Raw genomic sequence first — 21,969 nt, forward strand, 5'->3', positions numbered from 1 at the left:
AACACCAACTTATAGATATCATTATACCTTCTAAGGGGGCAATTTTTTTCAATACCGAAAACCAGAAACTAATCAGTTGGCTATACACGATTATAAAAAGTATTAGAGTAATTAAGCATATGGCAATATAATGCTAAAACTAATATTAAAGTGAGTATGATTTCCCTGACATACTAGTTCGATGATAAGCTAAAAGTGACCAAGAAACATGCTGCCTTTATCAGGAAAGAAATAAGCTGTAAATAAACTACAAGGTAGAAAATTCACATAAAAGTGATCTGGAGTGGACTGCAGTTTATTTCCAATATTAAACACTAATCCTAAACTGTATTAACTTGGGGTTTAGAAACTGATTAAGACAAGATTCATATGCTGTCAGGGTTACCTATTTCCAAAAACAAGTTATAAACGATATGCATGGAAAAAAAATACCACAGTAATCTGTTCACCCATGCATGTATACCCTGAGTACTATATTTCACAGTCATCTTTTTTATAAAGAATGACAGGTTTAACCTTTAAATAACCGCCTATTTGTCAGGAAAAAGTTCCACATATACTAAAAATACTAAATAATCAATCATGCAAATTGAATCAATTAAACTGAAATAATGCTTATCTAATAAAACGAATGTGGTGATTTCTAATTTAAGACATATCCAATGTAAAAAAGTTTAAAATTCACATGAAACTCTGTTATGCAATAAGAAATAAGTATGAGAAGCTGTTACAAGTTGAATTATGTCCCTCCAAAAATGGTATGTTGAAGTTCCTAAACCCCAGTTCCTCAGAATGTGACCTTAGTTGGAAATAGGGTCATTGCACATATAATTAGTTAAAATGAGGTCATACTGGAGTAGGGTGGGCCCCTAATCCAATATGACTGCTATCCCTATAAAATGGCCATGTGAAGACAGAGAAACACAGGAAGACTGCCATGTGACAACAAAGGCAGAGATTAGAGTTACATGCCAAGGAATGCCAGCAAACCCCCAGAAGCTAAGAAGAAGCTAAGAAAGGAATCCCCCATAGGTTTCAGACAGAGCATGGCCCTTAATATATCCTGATTTCAGACCTCTGGCCCCTAGAATTGTGAGACAGTAAAATTTGTGTTGTTTTAAGCCACCCAGTTTGTGGTTCTTTGTTACAGCAGCCATAAGAAACTAATACAGTATTTTCAGTATCTCTCTTACACTTTAATTTACTGATATATTAATGCCTTGATTTTTAAAAATTATTTTCTAAGGTACAATACAGTAAGATTGGCTTTTTGGGTATAGTTCTATATATTTCAACGCCCTTACATATATTCACATAACCATCATCAATAGAATACTGACAGTTAATATCTTGATTTTTAATTGCCAATGTTTAAACAAGAGAAATGAAATTGTTTCACATATGCATAAATAAATTTCTAGCCCTTTCACTTCAAAATTTAGACTTTGTACTCACATTTCAATAATATTTTGCTTTAATTCCTGAAATAGAGATAATCTCTAAAGTAAATTCCACTATCTTTAGTTTATTCATTATCTTTTTAATCTAAAGATCTCTTTGAGAAAAATCACCTTTAATAAGAATTCCTCTAAAGCTTTCATTTGAAGAAAATGGGGTGCCTGGGTGGCTCAGTCAGTTGAGCGTCCGACTTGGGCTCAGGTTGTGATCTCACAGTTTGTGAGTTCGAGCCCCGCATGAGGCTCTGTGCTAACAGCTCGGAGCCTGGAGCCTGCTTTGGATTCTGTGTCTCCCTCTCTCCCTGCCCCTTCCCCGCTCATACTCTGTCTCTCAAAAATGAATAAACGTTTAAAAAAAATTTTTTTTGAGAAATTGATAAGTTACCATTCTTCACACAAAACAGATGGTCAACACAGGAGATACACACTTGTAATATTTGTACCACTTAATGCTATCAGTTTAATATGCACAAGTATAGTATAAAGTTTCCCCACATCTTCTAATACCACACAAATACTAAAAATTCAGGCTTCACTCTTTTTTTTTAATTTTAAAACACTGAGAAGTCCATTCTTAACCTTCACTATTCAAAAAACATTTATTAAATATTAAGACGTTTGTGTGATGTGTTAGGGAAGGAGAGAACTCAATGCTTAAAAAAAAAAGTGATGTGATTTTAAAGCTTGGTAAGTTTCTACTCTTAAAAAATTTACCACTTGTCCCATAAAGGCAGGCAGCTGCATTCTGTGCTGGAACAGCTTAAATACAAATTAAGTCATTTTTCCCCACATGAAGTTTTATTATGATTTTATAGCTACTCTAACTCACACACAATGCTATAAAGCTTTTTAGGTGAGGATATCTTCTGTTCCCCCAAATAATACAGATCAAGCAAATTATAAAAATCAACAACTGTAATACTTGTTACAAATGCATTTCACAAAAGTTGTACTATAGAAAAATTTCATAGTTTATTCATAATGTACAAGTACTCATAATTATAAACCTATTACTTGACATTTAAGCTTTGAAAAACTTCCTGAAATGGAATTTTTAATTATTATTGTCTTTGTAATTATACTTCTTCCACATAAGGTAGTACATAGCATCGTGACTCTAGTCTTGAAGACTATCCAAGGGCAAATTATACTTACTAGAAAATGTATGGGCTAAAAATATAGGGTTTTGTTAAAGTCAACTGTCCTAATCTATGAAAATTTCTGTATAAATATATAATTTATAACACATTAATATATAATATATATAAAATATGTAATAACATATAAGATTTTATATAATTAAGATACACCAGCACAGAAGGACCTTGCATGCCCTTTACCCAATTTTTTAAAATCTAAATATCCAAACAAATATTTCTGCATTTAAGAAAGAAAAACTGTTAATGCTTTAAAACAGCAAAAGGAATTAGTATAAGGTGAATATCCAATGACTACAACCTAGGTTCAGTGATAGAGCATTGTCAGACCACCCAAAGACCCCTTTTTTCTCAACCAATTTGGATTTCCCTGAGAAGAAAACTTAGTATGATTTGGTAAACCTATTAAGTCTTATCAAATACAGAGAAATTAATTTAAAATATGATGAATTGCAAAAAAATGGGTCAACATCTTAAAACTCTTAGTAAATTATAGTCATCCCGTTCTTATACCATCTGCAGACTCCTGAATTAAGTATTTTCCCAAAGTTTATACTACTGCTAATTTCCATGCGCTTCTTAAACAGGTTAAAAATGCAAATGCTTAAAACATCTGAACTCTATTACCTTCATAATACTGAGAGATCAGACTGTAAGTCTATTCACACGGCTTTAATTTACAGATGTCCATGAAAAGACTGATTTACAATTTTCCCTCTTTAAAAGGAACAATACTTTTGATTCAGTACTGTTATGCAGAAGAAATGTATCCTTTGAGCATAACAACCTATAGTTCTCCCATTTGTTTACATCAAGCTGGGAAAGTTTAAGTTCTGATTCAAAATCTAAAGCTTTCTACAGAAAAATTGCTTTTCAATGAGTCCATGACTTCCCATAACCAGATTCCATGTGGAAACTAATCAGAAGTTACAGAATGTAATATGCCTACTCTTTGCACAAGTCTTTTTGTTACTGTCCATTTTCTTTCAAAATTTTTGTTTTGTGTTGTGCTGTTCATTTTTAAATTTTATTTATTTTTATTTATTTATTTATTTTAAGGTATTTTGTTTTCTCCACTTAAATCCCCTTATGAATCTTTTCCTTAAAAGAATATTCTTATAAAAATACCCTACCTTCCTTCCTTTTAAAGCATCAGCCTTTAGTAACTTGCCAATTCTGAGGTCATAACTATGGCTGACAAACAACAAGGAAATACGTAGAATGTTTAAATTAGCACCACCGAGTAATTAAATTGAACTTGAAATGAAGTTATAAACTGAAAAATATGATTACTATATACAAATCACTTTCTCATTCATCTCTTGGCAATACTTTTAGAAAACCTATCATCTAGATTAAGTCACATACTCACATTTTAAATTTAAAAGATGAGGGATGAGTCTTAATTTTACATATTAAAAGGTGATTCATGCCAAGATACAACACTCAAAATGTTACAGAATGGAATATCCTTCTATTTCACACTCATTAGCATAAATTAAGGTAAGAAAAAAAAAAGATTACCCAGTTCATGGTTCTCAAATAGCATTACCTAAAAGTAATTAATTCATTCTCCTACCTTCATCTATGAAATCCACAGAGAATCAGAAAATATGCTTATGTGTCTTCTCTCCAGACCCCAAAACTATCTTACTCATCCCTCCAATAAGCATGCCAACTATCATATTATGAAACAAAAATATCTGATTTAAACAAGAGCTGGATCACCCACAAAATTGATTTCATTTGGAATACATTATAGCCACTTACAAAATACATAGCTCTTTAAAACTCTTCCTCTCTCTCATTTGCCCCTCAAGTTTGAAAATTCTTTCAAATCCATCTCTTACTATAAAATGACCACTTAAATTGATGTTTTTCAATTTAAAATATTTTAAACAAGAATCTTAAAAGTTAACTGATCTAAACTCATACAAATAAAGTTTACAGACTAATAAATATATTCACTTTCATGTTTTCAATATAACAGTACTAAATAAAGCTATACACTTTACATGTCTGATTATTCAACTCATACTTTCAAAAATACAAATGCACAAAGGACTAGCTAGCCTTTTCCAAATAAACAAAACTTTCTCAGTCCACTGTCACTGTATTCTGACACAAATTTAGATAAATTAACATTTCACATTTGCAAAACAAACTGTAGTACACTGTTGTTTTAAAACGAAACACAGGATTCAATGATTCTCAATAACCAGAAGTAGATTACTTTATATGAAACACAATGCACCACTCTCCAAAAGAAAAAAAAATTCAAATATATTTGTTTTACCTGGGGAAAAGAGAGCTAGATGTTTGGGGTATGTGTGTGTTCTCCTGTGCTTATTCAATTCTAAAAACAACCTTTCTCCAACTCCTTTCAAAAATCAGTATTTTTTTTTCAATAAATATGAGCATATACTGTACAATAAAATGCATAATGTACACTTTCAGAATGCTACAATAATTCGAATTAGAAAAAAAACGTTGTTTTTTTTTTTTTTCCACACAGCAATTCAATGTTAAACAATGTCATTTTACCCCTTTCTCCCTAACCATTCTACAAATCAGGTCTGCTACTGTATTTGTATATTTAGTAAAATTAACAAATTGACTAGAAGATCCAGAGGAGTAAACGAAAGGAAAGCATTTTTCACTTTCCCACAAACAAAAGGATAAAACGAAATCAAATACGAAGACTTGTTAAATGAGAAGCATTTGAAAAACCCAACGTGACTAGCTTTTGATTTACCCTAGTCTGACAAGGAAGACAGACCCCACCCCCACTCCAGATTGTGTGGCTTTTTTTTTTTTTTTTTTTTTTCCTTGGGTGGGGGTGTGGAGAAGAGAGCTGTCACATTTCCATCTTCGGTTATTGTTAAATCCGCAGCCTAGATTCCAAAGTACCACTGGTCCAGGGGGGAAAAAAAATATTAAAGCTGATCATTTTAACTGTTTGAAATGCACAGTATTTTGTTGATGTTTTTCCAATTTTAAAGTTAATTATGACCAGCTTCAATCTGCGAAGAATACAGATTGCCTTTGACAGCCTGCCCCTCAAACAGTCCCTGTAAGACTGCTTACTCCAGATTCACTAAGAATTCTCTTCTCTCTAAACTTAAATTAGAAAAACGCGTTTCTGAAATTATTGCATCCCAAAAGGCATTCCTCCCCATCCTTTTGCCTTTGGTGTGGGGTGTAGAATTAAGAGTAAAAAAGAGATCTATTTGCTCTTCAAACAAAAAGAAATGGGGTAGAGGGCGAGTGGGGGAAAGAGCAGCAGTGGACCTGAAAGAAATGTTGAGAAAAGTTTTTTATGTGACTAGTGTGTCCTTCGGCAGAGGGACAGGAGTTGGGCAGAGAGGCGGAATCTCGGCCCCAGGCTCGTGCAGAGAGAAGGCACCTGCGGAAAAGAAGGCCAGGCACCAGAGAGGAGCCGGGCTAGCACCTACCGACTTGCAGCACGTTCTCCACCGAGCCGCTGTCCAGCAGACGAATGCCCCGGCGGAACGGCAGCGCCTCGCCGCCACTGCCCGCCGCTCCCGCCGCTGTGCCCAGCCCAGGGGACGCCCCCGCCACGGCTGCCCCAGGGGCGGAGCTGGTCGGAGCTGCGGCCCCGGGGGGCGGTGGCGGCCCCTCCTCGGCCGGCAAAGCCCCCGCGGCGCCGCCAGCGGCTGCGGCGCCGGGGCCGCCCCGGTACTGGAAACTGGAGTACATGCAGATCTCCCGCTCATTCCGCGGGAAAGACCAGTAGACGATGCGGCGCTGCACTGGCTCCGGGATCCGCTCGAAGCGCTCCTCCACCCTCTCGTACGCCCACTTTTCTGCCACTGTCTTGGCGGCGCAGTCCAGCAAGGACTCGGGCTGCAGATGGGGGCGGGCCCCGGGGGCCAGGCAGCTGCCGCCGACGCCCCCAACCCCGCCGCTGGCCGCCCCAGGCGAACCGCGAGAGTGGTGAGCCTGCGGGCTCGGCCACGAGCACAGGCGCTTAGCCGGAGAGACAGGCGACGGCGAGAGCAGCTCCTCTCGCTCACCTCCTTCCGCCATTGCTGGGAACTGACTGACTGAGGCGGCGGCGGCGGCAGCGGCGGCACCAGCAGCGGCGGCACCGACTGCGGCTGAGACCCTGGCCACGGCCACGCGCCCCGCGCAAGCGCCCAACTGCGGCGCCGGGGTGGGGGGCGGGGCAAGCAAACCCGCGAGCCGGCCGGCCCGAGTGGGGAGCCTGGGCCGGCCCGGTGCGCGCGCCGCAAGGCCGGCGAGGGCGCCCTGAGGACGAGCGTGAGGCGGCGCGCGCTGTCCGGGCCGCCGCGAGCGCGAGAAGGGGCGTGAGCGAGCGCGGGCCGGCGGCGCGCTCCAGACGCAGACTGCCCAGAACGCGCGCCGAGCGCTAGCGCGGGGCCGACAGCCACCTAGGGGCGAGAAGCTCCGGGCACGGTTGCCGGCCCGCGCGCCTCTAGCTCACCTGCCGCCTGGCCAGAGAGGGGTGGACTGTATGGCAAGGTGAAGTGGCGAGGCCGCGAGTCGCCTCCGTGAAGCTCTAGGCTTGCGGGGCACAGGCAGAGGGAAAGTTCAAAATTGGGCTGCTGTGATGGATTGATGAGACAGGAGACTGTCACGGCCGAGCGGAGGAGCCGGCAGAAAGGTGGTAGGAAGACGAAAAATTCGGTAAGTTGGAGCGATGTAAACTTTCCTCACGCCACAATAATGTGGAATAAAGTCGGCGGTCCCCTCCAGAGCCGCGCAAAGTCGCACCAGTCCCTGACTGGACAGTGGGGCGCCAAGATCTCACCGCCTCGGCAGCTGCACCCTCCTACGTTTTGGCGGGTTTAGCGCCTTGCATCCTAGGAAACAAAACAATTTTTTTGTGTGGTTTTGGTAGAATTCTCTGATCCCCTGCCTCCAGTCTAAATTAGGTCTTCCATGTGTTCCTCACTTGGCTCAGTTTTTTACACCTTCGTATTACTTATGACAAATTGTACACATATTTTTATATATTTGTGTAATGTATGACTGCCCAACTGAATGTAAACTCCGTGACAGCCAGGATCATTTCTGTTTTCTTCACTATAATTTATCCTCTGCTTGGCATATAGTGGGTGCTTAAGAATGGCAACTTCACCACTATCTCCTCCATAAACAGCATTGAGTTGTTGTAAGCAGCAGTCTGTTGCTCAGTCGAGAACACTCATTATTTCTTTTTTGCTGACGGACTAACCTCTACAACTTTAAAACGTTCCAAGAACTATATTAAGAGCTCCTTTCATTGCAGTCTCCCTTTAAAATGAATGAGTTCTAGAGTATAAGAATAAGAAGAGAGTAAATGACTGGGGACAGACTGGAGCCAAAGTCGTTTGGTTTTGCTATAATCTGAGAATTGAAAAGCACAGGCTATAGAGTCAGAATTGGATATGAATCACTACTGGTGTGATGTAGTCATGACTCCCTTAAATGATGTGTAAAAGGGAACTAGTAATAGTGTCCGTGTAACTGTTGTAAGAATTACAGATATTTCAAATCGAGTGCTTATTCAGTGTAGTTAGTGCTCAATATCTGTTTATACCTGTAAATGGACTTATATCTGCAAATATCTAAATGAATTGTTGCAAAATAGCAAAATCTCTACTCCTCCTTAAATCTGGAACCACAATTATAGACTTCTATGGCACTCATCCTTTTCCTTCCTGAAACTTCCAGTTTATTGTGAGGGGTGAGTATTCCTTTAATGCCCTTCCTCCTGACTAGACTATATGTAGGAGATATGTAAGGGCAGAAACCATTTCTATATAAGAAAGGATCTATCCCTTATACATGGAAGATCTCAAAAAATGCTTGCTGTTTGAGTCAATGAGTATGTTACTCTGATTTAATCACCTGCTGGTAAATACTGTTAACAGAAGTTGGGACATAGGAAGAAATTTACTTAAACATATTTGTTAAAAGTTGAGTTGGGGGGGTTCTGGGGGGTCCAGTCGGTTGAGCATCCAACTCTTGATCTCAACTCAGGTCTTGATTTCAGGGTTGTGAGTTCGAGCCTTGCATTGGGCTCCATGGTAGGCATGGAGCCTACTTAAAAAAAAAAAAAAGAAGTTAAGTTTGATTGTTACGACTTTGATTTAACAAGGTGCTTTTTCTTTATTTTGAGGACATTAAGCAGTATAGAAAATTACACAAAAAATATAGAAAATTACAAAGAATAACATAAACTACACCCACGTTCTCACCACTAAATTAATAATTATTACTTAATATATTGTAAGTCCACTTTAACCACCCTCATATAGCATACCCAGGAGCAAGTACAACCTTAGTTTGCAGTCCATTTTTATTTTTTTAAGTTTACTTTTATTTATTTTGAGAGAGACACCTCGCAAATGGAGGGAGGGTCAGGGAGAGAGGAGACAGAGAATCCCAAGCAGGCTCTGTGCTGCCAGTACCGAGCCTGATGTGGGACTAGAACTCAGCAAACCATGAGATCATGATCTGAGCTGAAACCAAGAGTCAAATGCTTAATGGACTGAGCCACCTAGGCACCGCTGCAGTCCATTTTAAAATTGTGCATGTGTGTAACATTGTTTTGTGTGTATTTTAATTAAGTGGTTTAATTAATTTAATTTCGTTAATTAAATGGTATCACACTGCCCATCATACTGATACCTTTCTTTTTTCTGTGCATACTGATAAACATCTTATTCATTCCTTTTAAGCACTATAAAATATACCATCTTGAGAATATATCACATTTTATTTCAAAGCCTATTTGCAACAACTGTTTGCTATATATAACTTAAAGAAGTGACTTAAAGCCTCTATGCTTCAGCTTTCAAATTTATAAAATGGGAATATTAAGAGTTCTTACCTAATAGTTCGTTTGTAATTAATATATGTGAATTGAATGGAATAGTGTTCATCACATGGTGTGTATTCAATAAATGTTAGCTATTTATGTATTTCACTAATGATGGATATTAGGTGTTTCCTTTACTATTATTATTATTATTATTATTATTATTATTATTATTACAAACAGTACTTCAATGATGTATTTAGGTGTTTCCTTTATTACTACTACTACCACTACTGCTATTACAACAAATACTTCAATGAACATTCAGTGCTACAATGAACATCTTCATCTGGATCTCTTGTGCATATATTCTAGAATATCTCCTTGGGAAATAGCCAGAATGGAACTACTGGTCATAGGATATAAACACTTTCAGTTTCGCTAAATGTTGCCATATTTGTGTTCCAATGTAGCTATACCAATGTATTAATTATTAATGCTGAGTAACAACTCCAAAACTTAGAGGTTTCAAATAACATTTGTAATTTTTATCTCTCACAGTTTCTACGAGTAAGGAATTTGGGAACAGGTTAGCTGTGTGGTTCTAGCTCAAAATATCCCATGAAGTTGGTATTAGATGTTGGCTAAAGCTGTAATCATCTGAAGGCTTGATTGGGACTGGAAGATCCCCTTCCAAAGTGGCTCACTCATAAACTGGTAAATTGGTGCTGGTGCTGGTGCTTCGCAGGAGGCCTTAGTTCCCCTCCATCTGAGTTTCTGTAATGGGATATTTAAATATCCTTTTAGTGGGGTGCCTGGGTAGCTCAGTTGGTTAAATATCTGGCTCTTGACTTCAGCTCAGGTCATTGATCTCACGGTTTATGGGCTCAAACCCCACGTCAGGCACTGTGCAGAGTCTGCTTGGGATTCCCTGTCTCTCTGCCCTTCCCCCACTTGTGTATGCACACATGCTCTCTCTATATATCAAAATAAATAATAAAATTAAATAAAAATAATTATCCTTATGGCATGACTGATTTTCTCCAAACGAATTAACAAAGCAAGCCAGAGCCTGATATGCCTTTTATAACCTAACCTCAGAAGTTACACATTATCACTTCTATCATATTCTATCCTCTCAGAACAGTTCTGACTTAGTGCGAGAGGACACTCTATATAAATAAAGTATGAACACCAAGGAAGAGGCAAGGATCACAAAAAGCCATGTCACATTATTGGCTACCACAACCAACTCCTACCAGCACTGAGTAAGAGTATTATTTCCCTATATCCTCACAAATGCAATATTGTCAGACTTAATAATTTTTAACCACTTGATTAAAAAGAAATGTTGTTGCTTTATTTTTATTTGATTACTGGTGAGGTGGAGCATCATTTTACATATTTTTGGCCATAGTACACCCTCTTCTATATATTGCCTAATTATATCTTTTTTTTTCTATTGGTTTGTTTAACATTTTCTTGATTTGTATGTTATGGATAGAAATTCTTTGTTATACTCATTGTAAATATCTTCTTCCAGAATGTGTCTTATCTTTTAAATTTATCATTTTTTACTATATTTTGCTATGCTGAAATTTTAAATTTTGATGAAATCAAATTACCTAACTTTTCTGTTTTGCGCATATTATTTCTTATTTAAGGAAGCCTTCCATAGTCTATATTTTCTTCTAGTAGTTTTGAACTTTTTCACTTTTTGGTCTTCTTCCCAATGTGAAATTTTTTTCTTTCAATGGATGTAATTTTTTTTTTTCTATAGGGAGAGTTAGTAATTGCTCTAAAACCGTTTGTCAAATAGTTCAGCCTTTCCTGAATTGGTCTGTGATGTAGCAAATTGTCCTATATCCATAGGTTCGTTTCTGGGCCTTTCGTTCTGTTTCACCTACCTTTTTATCTCTTCCTATTACAATAATATACTTTTACTTAATAATTTAATTTGGCAATATGTAATTAAATTTGGAAATGTTTAGATGACTGGTAGGATGAATTTCCCTTCTTTGTCCTTGTTTTTTAAATTTGTTTTAGCTATCTATGCACCTTTTTACCCTGTCATGTGAAACTTATAATCAATTTTACTATGTTCCAAGAAAGTCCTGCAGGGATTTTCCTTGGAATTACATTGAATTTTTAGATTAACTTGGGGACAGCTAATATCTTTATAATTCAGTCTTCATAAATGTAGTATATCTCTTCATTTAGCTGGGTCTTCTTTACCAGTCTTTTTAAAAGAACTAAATATTTTATTATTATTCATATTTATTTTATGGCCTTAGTGATTGCTAGATCTTTTTCTAGATACCACTAAACAAGAAATAATTTCGCTTCTGGTAGCATAACATCCAGGTAGTGAAATAAGATGAAACATAAGAAAGGTAGATAACAGTAAAAGACTGAAAGAATACAAAAAAAGCAATAGATACAATAAGCTTCAGAGGATTGTCAAGTGATTTGAAGGAGCAGTAATTATTTTGGGAATCAGAAGAAAGATCACTTTGAGGGGTACCTGGGTGGCTCTGTCGGTTAAGCATCCAACTTCAGCTCAGGTCATGATCTCGTGGTTTGTGAGTTCGAGCCCCGTGTGGGGCTCTGTGCTGACAGCTCAGAGCCTGGAGCCTGCTTTGGATTCTATGTCTCCCCGTCTCTCGGCCCCTCCCCTGCTCATGCTCTGTCTCTCTCTGTCTCTCAATAATAAATAAATGTTAAAAAAAAATTTTTTTTTAAAGAAAGATCACTTTGAGTAGAAATTGTGAGAAGCTCTACTGTAGTCTTATGTCATCTAGATCATGGAAAATGATTCAAATAGGCCCAAAGGCCCTAAGGAAGGAATTTAAATTGGGTTGAATTACTTCAACAGAAACCCCAAAACTTTGAAAAGTACAAAACATTTTAATGGGACAGTTTTTAAAATTCTATTTGGCTATAAAAATGGAAAATAAAGATTAAAAGGATCCTTTAAAGCCAACTTTTGGATAATCCTAAATGCCAACTTAAGGAATTTCAAGTTGAATATACAAAATGAGCAATGGGGAACCAAGGTTGTTAGACATCTATATAGCATTATAAAACTGAGTATAACCTATTTTCTTTTTTTTTTTTAAGTTTATTTATTTATCTTGAGAGAGAGAGAAAGCATGAGTGGGGGAGAGTCAGAGGGAGAGAGAGAGAATCCCAAGCAGGCTCTGCACTGTAAATGCAGAACCCAATGCAGGGCTCAAACTCACGAACATGAGATCATGACCTGAGCTGAAGTTGGTCGCTTAGTCAACTGAGCCACCCAGGCACCCCAGTATAACCTATTTTCTAATTTTTCACATCTTTCCCCCCATTGGTCTGTGCTTTGTCCTTAGTACATAATATATTCTCAATAAACATTTCATGATGAATGAGTAAATGATCTGGCTGTAATGTACAGAACCTATTTAAAGGGGGAAAATGGAAGACATAGAAACCTCTTAGGCGCCTATTTCAATAATATGGTCATGAGTTAGTTGTTAGTGACCTCAATTCAGAGGATAGTATGTAAAGAAAAATTTCCCTGAATAAAGTGCTTCTGCCATACTGTTCCTGAAAAACGATATAATGAATATGTATTAATATTATCACTGTACCTTAGAGTAGCAGGGTGATTTTATTTTTGGGCTATGAAGCTACCTTTTGTGTTTTCTGGTATTTTTGCCATTTTGAAACAAATAAAATGAATAAACCATTATTTGTAAGGCATTATAAGGTAAATATAATGAAGGATACTAAATTGGTTAAGAAAGACTGGCTCTGATCTGGGACTGGGAATTGGTAGAGGAAGTTGCCAAAAGATAAGGAAGCAAGGATGCCTAATAATAATGATACTTAAAACTGATACAGTGCTTTATAGTTTTCAGCTGGGAAATACAGCATTGTTGAAGAAAATTCAGTGAGGTGTGTTGACCAAAAATACTAATTTAATTCTTATTTCAGATCAAAATTAAAGTCCTAAATGTTGCTTAGTAAACTCTATTATTCATCCCTAATTGATTAGCACCTGTATCCCCATTTTACCTATGAAGAAAGGTTCAGAAAAGTTGCAACTTAATCAAGGTCACTAGCAAGTGAGTGACAGAACTCAAATCCATGTTGTTGAATTCTGAGCCTGGTGAAATTTCACTTTTCCACCATAGGTCTCTCACCCAAGAGCCAAAGGATTTTGTAAGGATAGTATCAAAGTGAACATGTATTCTCTTTCCTGGACAGGGACTTAAATTGGGCCAGAAAGGAGCTTTCAGATTGATTCATTTAAAAGGAAATAAGCAATTAGATTTCTCAGTGAAGCATGAGAACCATTCCATTGGCTATAGTCAAATAGTGAAATAAGGAAAGAAAAAGGAAAAAGGGTGAGAACAAGGCAAAGGAGATGGAGAAGGTGAGAAGGAAAAGGAAAAGCAGCAGTTTTAGTGACTTTTAGTAAGAGAGAGACTATAATACACTGGAAATATCAGCAGGTGGAATCATAATAAGACCTAAAATTAAGGTCTTGTTGATATGTGACTTGTGTGGAATAAATACAGAGATCAGTAGTGTTATTGAGAGTTTTGTGAGGCCATTGTTGACACCTGCCAGCTCTTTTCAAGATTAGCCAGAACACTAGTTTAGACTAAAACAATATTGGCTTGTTGATGTTAGCATTATTATTATTCTAATGCTTTAAATACAAAGACCAACATACAATATAGAGCTTATAGTCTAGTTTGGGAAACAGACATTAAACAAATGCATAAATATATAAATACAGATTGTAGTAACATGGAGTATAAGACATTTGTGAGTATGCAAAATGTGTTTGAGAATAGCAGGTACTTTATATTGATTGGAACACCAAGATTGTGGTGAGAAGTAACAGAAAAAGACTGCAAAGGAGACTTGAGACACATCATAAAACGCTTTAAAATGCCAATTGAAGAATCTGAATTCTCTTAGGTTGGCTGAGGGAAGTTAGAAAAGATGCTTTGACAGATGAACATAGGGGAAGGGGGAAAAAAGAGAGAGGGAAGCAAACCATGAGACTCTTAATTATAGAGAACAAACAGGGTTGCTGGAGGGGAGATAGGCAGGGCATAGGCTAAATGGGTGATGGGTTTTAAGGAGAACATTTGTTGTGGTGAGCACTATGTGTTATATGTAAGTGATGAATCACTAAATTCTACTCCTGAAACCAGTGTTACCATATATGTTAACTAACTAGAATTTAAATAAAAACTTGAAACAAACTTTTAAAAAAAGGAATCACAGACCTAAAGAAAGTAGATGGATAGATGATAGATAGATAGATGGATAGGGCACTTGTGACAGGCACAGGGTATTGAAGTGTTCTCACTGTATTGTACACCTGAAACTAATATTACACTATATGTTAGCTAACTAGAATGTCACTAAAAACACACAAAGAAGAAAAAGATGTTTGGAGCAGAAGAATAACATGATAAAAGGCAATATTTTGAGAAAATTAATCAGAAGTGTGCAGGATTAATGGGGGAGGAGAATAAGAGTCTGGAGGCAGGAGATGAGTTAGGAGGCTATAGCAACAGGTGAGATGGAGATGGTAAAGTCCTGCACAGGGCATAAGGACATCTAGACCTAGGGGCTGAAATCCAGCCTGCACTCCATTTGCCTAGCCCTGCACCTGAGGGGTTGCATCTAAGTGCCTTTTTCTGTTTTTCACTAAGGGACCATATAAGCAGTGGCTCCAGGTTTGATCTCTCTTCTCTAGTAAGAGAATTGACCCATTTCAAAGAGACTGTGGGAGTCTAAAGATACTTCTTTTATAGCATTGCAGTGTCCAGGGTGAAAACACAGATATCAAAATCAATGACCAAGAAGAACATATGACATTTTACAACAGCTCCTTTGATGTCAGGAAAATTTTGAGCCAACCTTAATAACAAATATTTAAAGTTGCATTTGTGAAACATCCTCAACCCCTCAGGAATGGAACAAAAATAAATGATGAAATGGAGGTAAGGGGAAGAATGAGGCTAAGATGAGGATTTAGGCATCATTCAGCCAGCAAACCATATGCAATACAGAGTCATTTGTTTAATAATGGAATTTATTCTAGTTTCTATTTCAAACAGTAGAAGGCAGACACCTGTGCTTCCTGATAATTCTAACTTTGATAGGGTATATTTTAAATACTGGATGAAGTGGGGATGGGGAAAGATATTTGGTAAATGGGAAGGAAAACTATGATTAAAACAATATTGAACTGATTGGACCTGTTACCCAACTCTGTCATATTTCTTATAGTAGATTTTGTGATTGTCTTCCTTAAATCTATTACACCCCTCTTTAGTTGCAGAGCAGCCATAAAACTAGAGGAATTTAGCTCCAAGTGTTAGCCCCAACTTGTCTAATTGATTGGAACAATCCCATACCCCATTCTAAAGTGATTCACTCAGATATAAGCAAAAACAAGTAAATCAGTGAATGGCATTTCCCTGGTCACAGAAATTGTTTCAGGAATGAACATAACCCATTGGAACCAATGAGACATGTGGTTTGCTAGCAACTTCCAGGAAAGAGTTGTTCTCACTATTCTATGAGAGCCTATGGAAGCAATTCTCTTAGTTTCCTGACACAGAAAAGAAGATGTCATGAATATAAGGGTAAGTTAGGCTTGGGTTGAATCTGACACACTGGAAGTCATATGGAAAAGATAGAAATAATTAGATTCCTGATGACATTGTCAAACCACTGGGTCAAACCTATTTGAAGACCCCTATGCCTGTTGGCATCCAGTTACATGAGCAAATAAATTCCCTTTATTATTTTTTCAGTATTTTATTGGGATATAATTTACATGCATTAAAATGCACCAATCTTGGGGCACCTGGGTGGCTCAGTTGGCTAAGCATCCAACTTCGGCTCAGGTCATGATCTCTCTATTCAGGAGTTTGAGCCCCACATCAGATGCCACGCAGAGCCTACTTGGGATTCTCTCTACTCCTTTCCCTCTTGTGCGGGTGCGTACACCATCTCTCTCAAAATAAATAAGTAAACTTTAATAAATAAATAAATAAAATGCACCAATCTTAAGCATGCAGCTTGATGACTTTTTACTTATGTACACAGTCATAGGGCCAACACACAGATCAAGATATAGAACATTTCTATCATTCCAGGAGCACCTGGGTGGCTCAGTCGGTTGAGTGTCTGACTTCAGCTCAGGTCATGGTTTCACGGTTCATGAGTTGGAGCCCTGCACTGGGTTCTCTGCTGTCAGCATGGAGCCCACTTTGGATCCTCTGCCCCCCTCTCTGTCTGCTCCTCCCCCACTTGCACTCTCTGTCTCTCTGAAAATAAATAAAAAGCTTTAAAAAAAATAGATAAAAAGACTAGATTCCCTTCCTTTAAAAAAAAAAAAAGACTCTGCTACAGGGTTAGGTTAAAATAATATTGACAAGCTTTTATTGATCTCTTTCTATTTGCCACACACTGTACTAAGTACTCATTATATTATCTCATTTATTAACATTATTAAGCACGTGGGTTCAACAACATTTCAGATATTACAGACGGAGAAAACAGGTTTAAAGAGGTTGGCCTGCAAAGCATAAGAGACTGTTAAAAACTGAGAATAAACTGAGGGTTGATGGGGGGTGGGAGGGAGGGAAGGGTGGGTGATGTGTATTGAGGAGGGCACCTTTTGGGATGAGCACTGGGTGTTGTATGGAAACCAATTTGACAATAAATTCCATATATTAAAATAAATAAATAAATAAATAATAAAAAAAATAAATAAAGAGGTTGGCCTGCCCAAGATCACACACAGTTCAGGTGCATTGAAATTTAAAACTACATTTCTGACTTCAAGCCTTTGCCCTCCCCCCTTTTTTTGGAAGATGAAACCATAGCTTTTTATTTTATTTTATTTTTTATGTTTATTTTTAAGAGAGACAGAATGTGAGCAGGGGAAGAGCAGAGAAAGAGGGAGACACAGAATCTGAAGCAAGCTCTAGGCTCCAAGCTTGTCAGCACAGAGCCCGACGCAGGGCTCGAATCCATGAACCATGAGATAATGACCTGAGCCGAAGTCAAACGCTTAATCAACTGAACCACCTGAACCATGCAGGTGCCCCAAACCTTTCCCCTTAATTACCATGTACTGCCTCTAAAACATGCTGTGAAAAAAATCTGTTGTGATAACTCAGCATCTCAAAGAGTTTTACTCCATTTCCTCTGCTTTGCAGCAGCACTCATTTAACCACAATGTGATTTTAAATTCCACTGCAATTTGAATAGTGGTGGATCAGTAACTTGTTTAGAAGCCAATGAGAATTATGAGAATATCATTAAGGAAGTATCTCTGGGAATGCAAACTGGTGCAGCCACTCTGGAAAACCGTATGGAGGTTCCTCAAAAAACTAAAAATAGAACTACCCTACAACCCAGCAATTACACTACTAGGTATTTATCCAAAGGATACAGGTGTGCTGTTTTGAAGGCACACATGCACCCCAATGTCTATAGCAGCACTATCAACAATAGCCAAAGTATGGAAAGAGCCCAAATGTTCATTGATGGATGAATGAATAAAGAAAATGTGGTATATATATATATATATATATATATACACAATGGAGTATTACTCGGCAATCAAAAAGAATGAAATCTTGCCATTTGCAACTACGTAGATGGAACTGTAGGGTATTATGCTAAGTGAAATTAGTCAGTCAGAGAAAGACAAAAAGATATGAATTCACTCATACGAGGACTTTAAGAGACAAAACAGATGAACATAAGGGAAGGGAAGCAAAAATAATATAAAAACAGGGAGAGGGGACAAAACATAAGAGATTCATAAATATGGAGAACAAACTGAGGGTTGCTGGAGGGGTTGTGGGAGGGGAATGGGCTAAATGGGTAAGGGGCATTAAGGAATCTACTCCTGAAATCATTGCTTCACTATATGCTAACTAATTTGGATGTAAATTTTAAAAAATAAAAAATAAAGTTAAAAAAAAAGATGTGTGTATATATATATACAATGGAGTATTACTCGGCAATCAAAAAGAATAAAATCTTGCCATTTGCAACTACGTGGATGGAACTGGAGGGTATTATGCTAAGTGAAATTAGTCAGTCAGAGAAAGACATATATCATATGACTTCACTCATATGCAGACACTTTAAGAGACACTTTAAGAGACACTTTAAGAGACAGATGAACATAAGGGAAGGGAAACAAAAATAATATAAAAACAGGGAGGGGGCAAAGCATATGAGACTCAGAAATATGGAGAACAGAGGGTTACTGGAGGGGTTGTGGGAGGGGGAATGGGCTAAATGGGTAAGGGGCACTAAGGAATCTACTCCTGAAATCATTGTTGTACTATATGCTAACTAATTTGGATGTAAATTTTAAAAAAGTAAGTATTATGTTGAAAAAAAAAAAAGAAACAGGATTAACTATTTAATCCTGAACTCATTTGACTATAGCAACTTGTAAAAATATGTTTGTGACAGTTACCATAGGGGAGTGGGGAATGAAGGTATTGGGTGGTGGGGATTAAAGAGTACACTTATCTTGATGAGAAAATAAAATAAAGAGAAGAAAAAAAAAAAGAAGTATCTCTGACGAGACAGAATGGGAGAAGGGGAGTGGGAGATATAGGCTTCTAGTTATGGGATGAGTAACTTGTGGGAATTAAAGATACAGCCTAGGGAATATAGTCAATAATATTATAATAGTGTTGAATGGTGACAGATGGTAACTACACTTGTAGTGAACATGTTGAATCACTATGTTGCACACCCAAAACTAATGTGACATTGTGTGTCAACTCAAATTAAAAAATTAAAAAAAAGAAGTACTATGCCAAGTTTTCACCTATTCAAGTTCAGTTTTCACAGGCTTATACCAGCATTGCTTCCTCAGAAATCTCCACATTCTGTGTTAAAGTGAGGGCTCTGCTAGGAGGGCAGCTTGAGAATGCTGCCCAGCAAGTGAGAACAGAATACAGGTCAAGGAAGGATCTTAGGAACAAAAGAAAAAGGGAAGAGTGATCATATCAAAGGTAAAGAACCCAGAGTCCTTTGTCCAGGAAAAACCAAGGATGCTGGCTTCTTCTTGCTGTTTCTTGCCTCTTCCCTTCTGTATAATATTATTAGTAACCAAAGAATTTAGACCTCAAATTTCTCTATTCTTTCTTCTAATCATCCAGCCAAAAGCTCCTGTGGAGTATATAGCTGTGTTCCCTCTTTGGACTACCAGTGTAGCATACAGCTTGCCTTTAAATTGGTTACTCCTCAAATAGGATCTTGCTTGCAATGGAGAACAGGAAGAACTGTCACTGTAGTTACCACAATCAGTCTTTCATCTTCAAAGATGGCAATCGTGGTGGAATCTTTGGAATTTGTGGCATTTCTTTTATACTCCATATGTTAAGAAAGTTTGCAAAGGTATATTAAGCAGAACGTCTTAACCCTAATTTCTACTTTAAAATATTTTTTAATTTGATTAATTCTCTGACCTACTTCCCACAGTATCTATTCCACATCATCAAAATTCTACCTAAAGCTGGGGCAACTGGGTGGTTCAGTCGGTTAAGCATCTGACTTGATTTCAGCTCAGGTCATGATCTCATGGTTGCAGGCTTGACTCCACACTGACCATGGAGCCTGCTTGGGATTCTCTCTCCTCTCTCTGCCCCTTTCCCTCTCTAACTCTCTTTCAAAATAAGTAAATAAACATTAAAAAAATAAAAAGACTCAGGGCGCCTAGGTGGCTCAGTCAGTTGCGCGTCCAACTCTTGATTTCGGTTTCGGTCATGATCTCACGGTTCGTGAGTATGAGCCCACATTGGACTCTGTGCTGACAGTGTGGAGCCTGCTTGGGATTCTGTCTCTCCCTCTCTCACTGGCCCTCCCTTGTTCATGCTTTCTCTCTCTAAATAAATAAATAAATAAATAAACTTAAATATATATATATATAAACTTAAATAAATATGTATATTTATATGTATATAAAATAAACTTAACTATATATGTGTGTGTGTGTGTATATATATATATATATATATATATTAAAAGACTCTAAAATTCTCCACCTGTCATTCTCATTAGATAAGCCATCTGCCTGTTCTACCAAAAACAATAGGCAATTGGCTAGTCTCCATCTGTCTTCCTTTCCATCTCTAAAAATCACAACCTTCCTTTCTGCCTTCTTTTCTTCCTGCTTCTTAGCAAAATTAAACTCTGCCTATGTCCTCAATTCCACCTTCTCTGAGTCCTTTAGGAACTTCCCTCCACAGTTATCCCCAGTTTTTAAGTGTTCTCAATTTCTCTCTTTCCAGTGGGTCTTTTCACTCTGTTTTCCAATATGTACAAAATCTCTTATTCTGAGAAAGAAACCTCCAATTGACTCCTCAGTTATCCCTAATTTGTTATATTTTGCACTCTCTTTTAATTACCACACTTTCTGAAAAATGTAATACACTTAAAGGTCTCTGCCTCCTTACCACTATCTCCTTAATGCCCTGGAGTCCAGTAATTAAGGAAAACTGGCAGCACCAAATACCTCTGTAACTAGGGATAAAGGAAAGTAGTTGAAATGTGTATGGGGTAAAAAGTTGTTTGAGAAGTGATTACTTCCCTAGGTCTCCTCCCAAACTCCAGGTTGCCGCATAACTTCATTACCACAGAAGTCTGGAACTGATTTTCTGGAGGGGATATGATTAGGACCTCTGGATTAGGGGATGCCAGGCAAAGTTAAGGGCTTGGGTACCTTGCAAAAACAGGGAGATCAAGCAACCATATATACTAAGTGCTGAGCTGTCTTTAACCCATCCCCCACACTGCTTCCAGAGCACTGGCAGCAGCTTACCCTCTACTCCTCAGGCAGGAAATGCAAGACTCTTCTCTGAGGAATCTACTGTTCCTCAGAGAAAGACCTAAAGAAACTAACATCAGGGGTTTCTTCAACAAATGGCTTGTGCAGGTCTGTCCATAGGGAGACTCAAAGTCAATAAGCCCCACTTCATGCTCAAGCTTCTAATGAGCTCTTCAACTTGTAATCATGAACAGACAACCAAAATTATCATCTCTCTGAAGAAAGCCTCTGACATGAAAGACATAGATCAAAACAACCAAACAATAAACAAACAAACAAAAAAACCCTCTGAGGAGATAAAGCCTCTACATGGAGTAGAAAATTCCTCAGACAGAAGAGAGAATAGAACATCTATAAAACAAAAATAGTATGTCATTAATAAATTAATGAAAGGAACATTCAGAAGGAAAAGAAAAATCCTCTCAGGGATGGAGGGCATCAAAGTGTACAAACTTAAAGTTGTAAGTCATATAGATGTGACATATAAACAATATAAACATATAAACAAGTCATAGAGATGTAACGTATAGCATGGTGACTATAGTTAATACTTTATTGCACATTTGAAAGTTGCTAAGAAAATTGCTAAGTTGCAATTCCCATTGCACACAGAAAAGTTCTGTAACTATGTATGGTGATGGTTGTTAACTAGACTTATTGTGATCATTTTGCAACATATACAAA

General features: G+C 37.7%; 1 protein-coding gene across 2 annotated transcripts in view; it reads right to left on the minus strand.

The window, feature by feature from the left end:
• The window catches only part of ZSWIM5 (zinc finger SWIM-type containing 5), a 255,667-nt gene extending 248,921 nt beyond the window's left edge, over positions 1-6,746 (minus strand). Inside the window, exon 1 of one of the 2 annotated variants that reach the window (XM_040470035.1) lies at positions 6,070-6,746. In XM_040470035.1, coding sequence (XP_040325969.1) covers positions 6,070-6,664 — 595 coding nt within the window. In that variant the 5' untranslated portion in view covers positions 6,665-6,746. The remainder of the gene's footprint in view (positions 1-6,069) is intronic. The other variant, XM_040470034.1, reaches the window with a different exon arrangement.
• Between the last annotated feature and the right edge of the window lie 15,223 nt (positions 6,747-21,969).

Source organism: Herpailurus yagouaroundi, unplaced genomic scaffold (assembly GCF_014898765.1).
Source record: "Herpailurus yagouaroundi ecotype Mexico unplaced genomic scaffold, PumYag 77, whole genome shotgun sequence".
Lineage (NCBI taxonomy): Eukaryota > Metazoa > Chordata > Mammalia > Carnivora > Felidae > Herpailurus > Herpailurus yagouaroundi.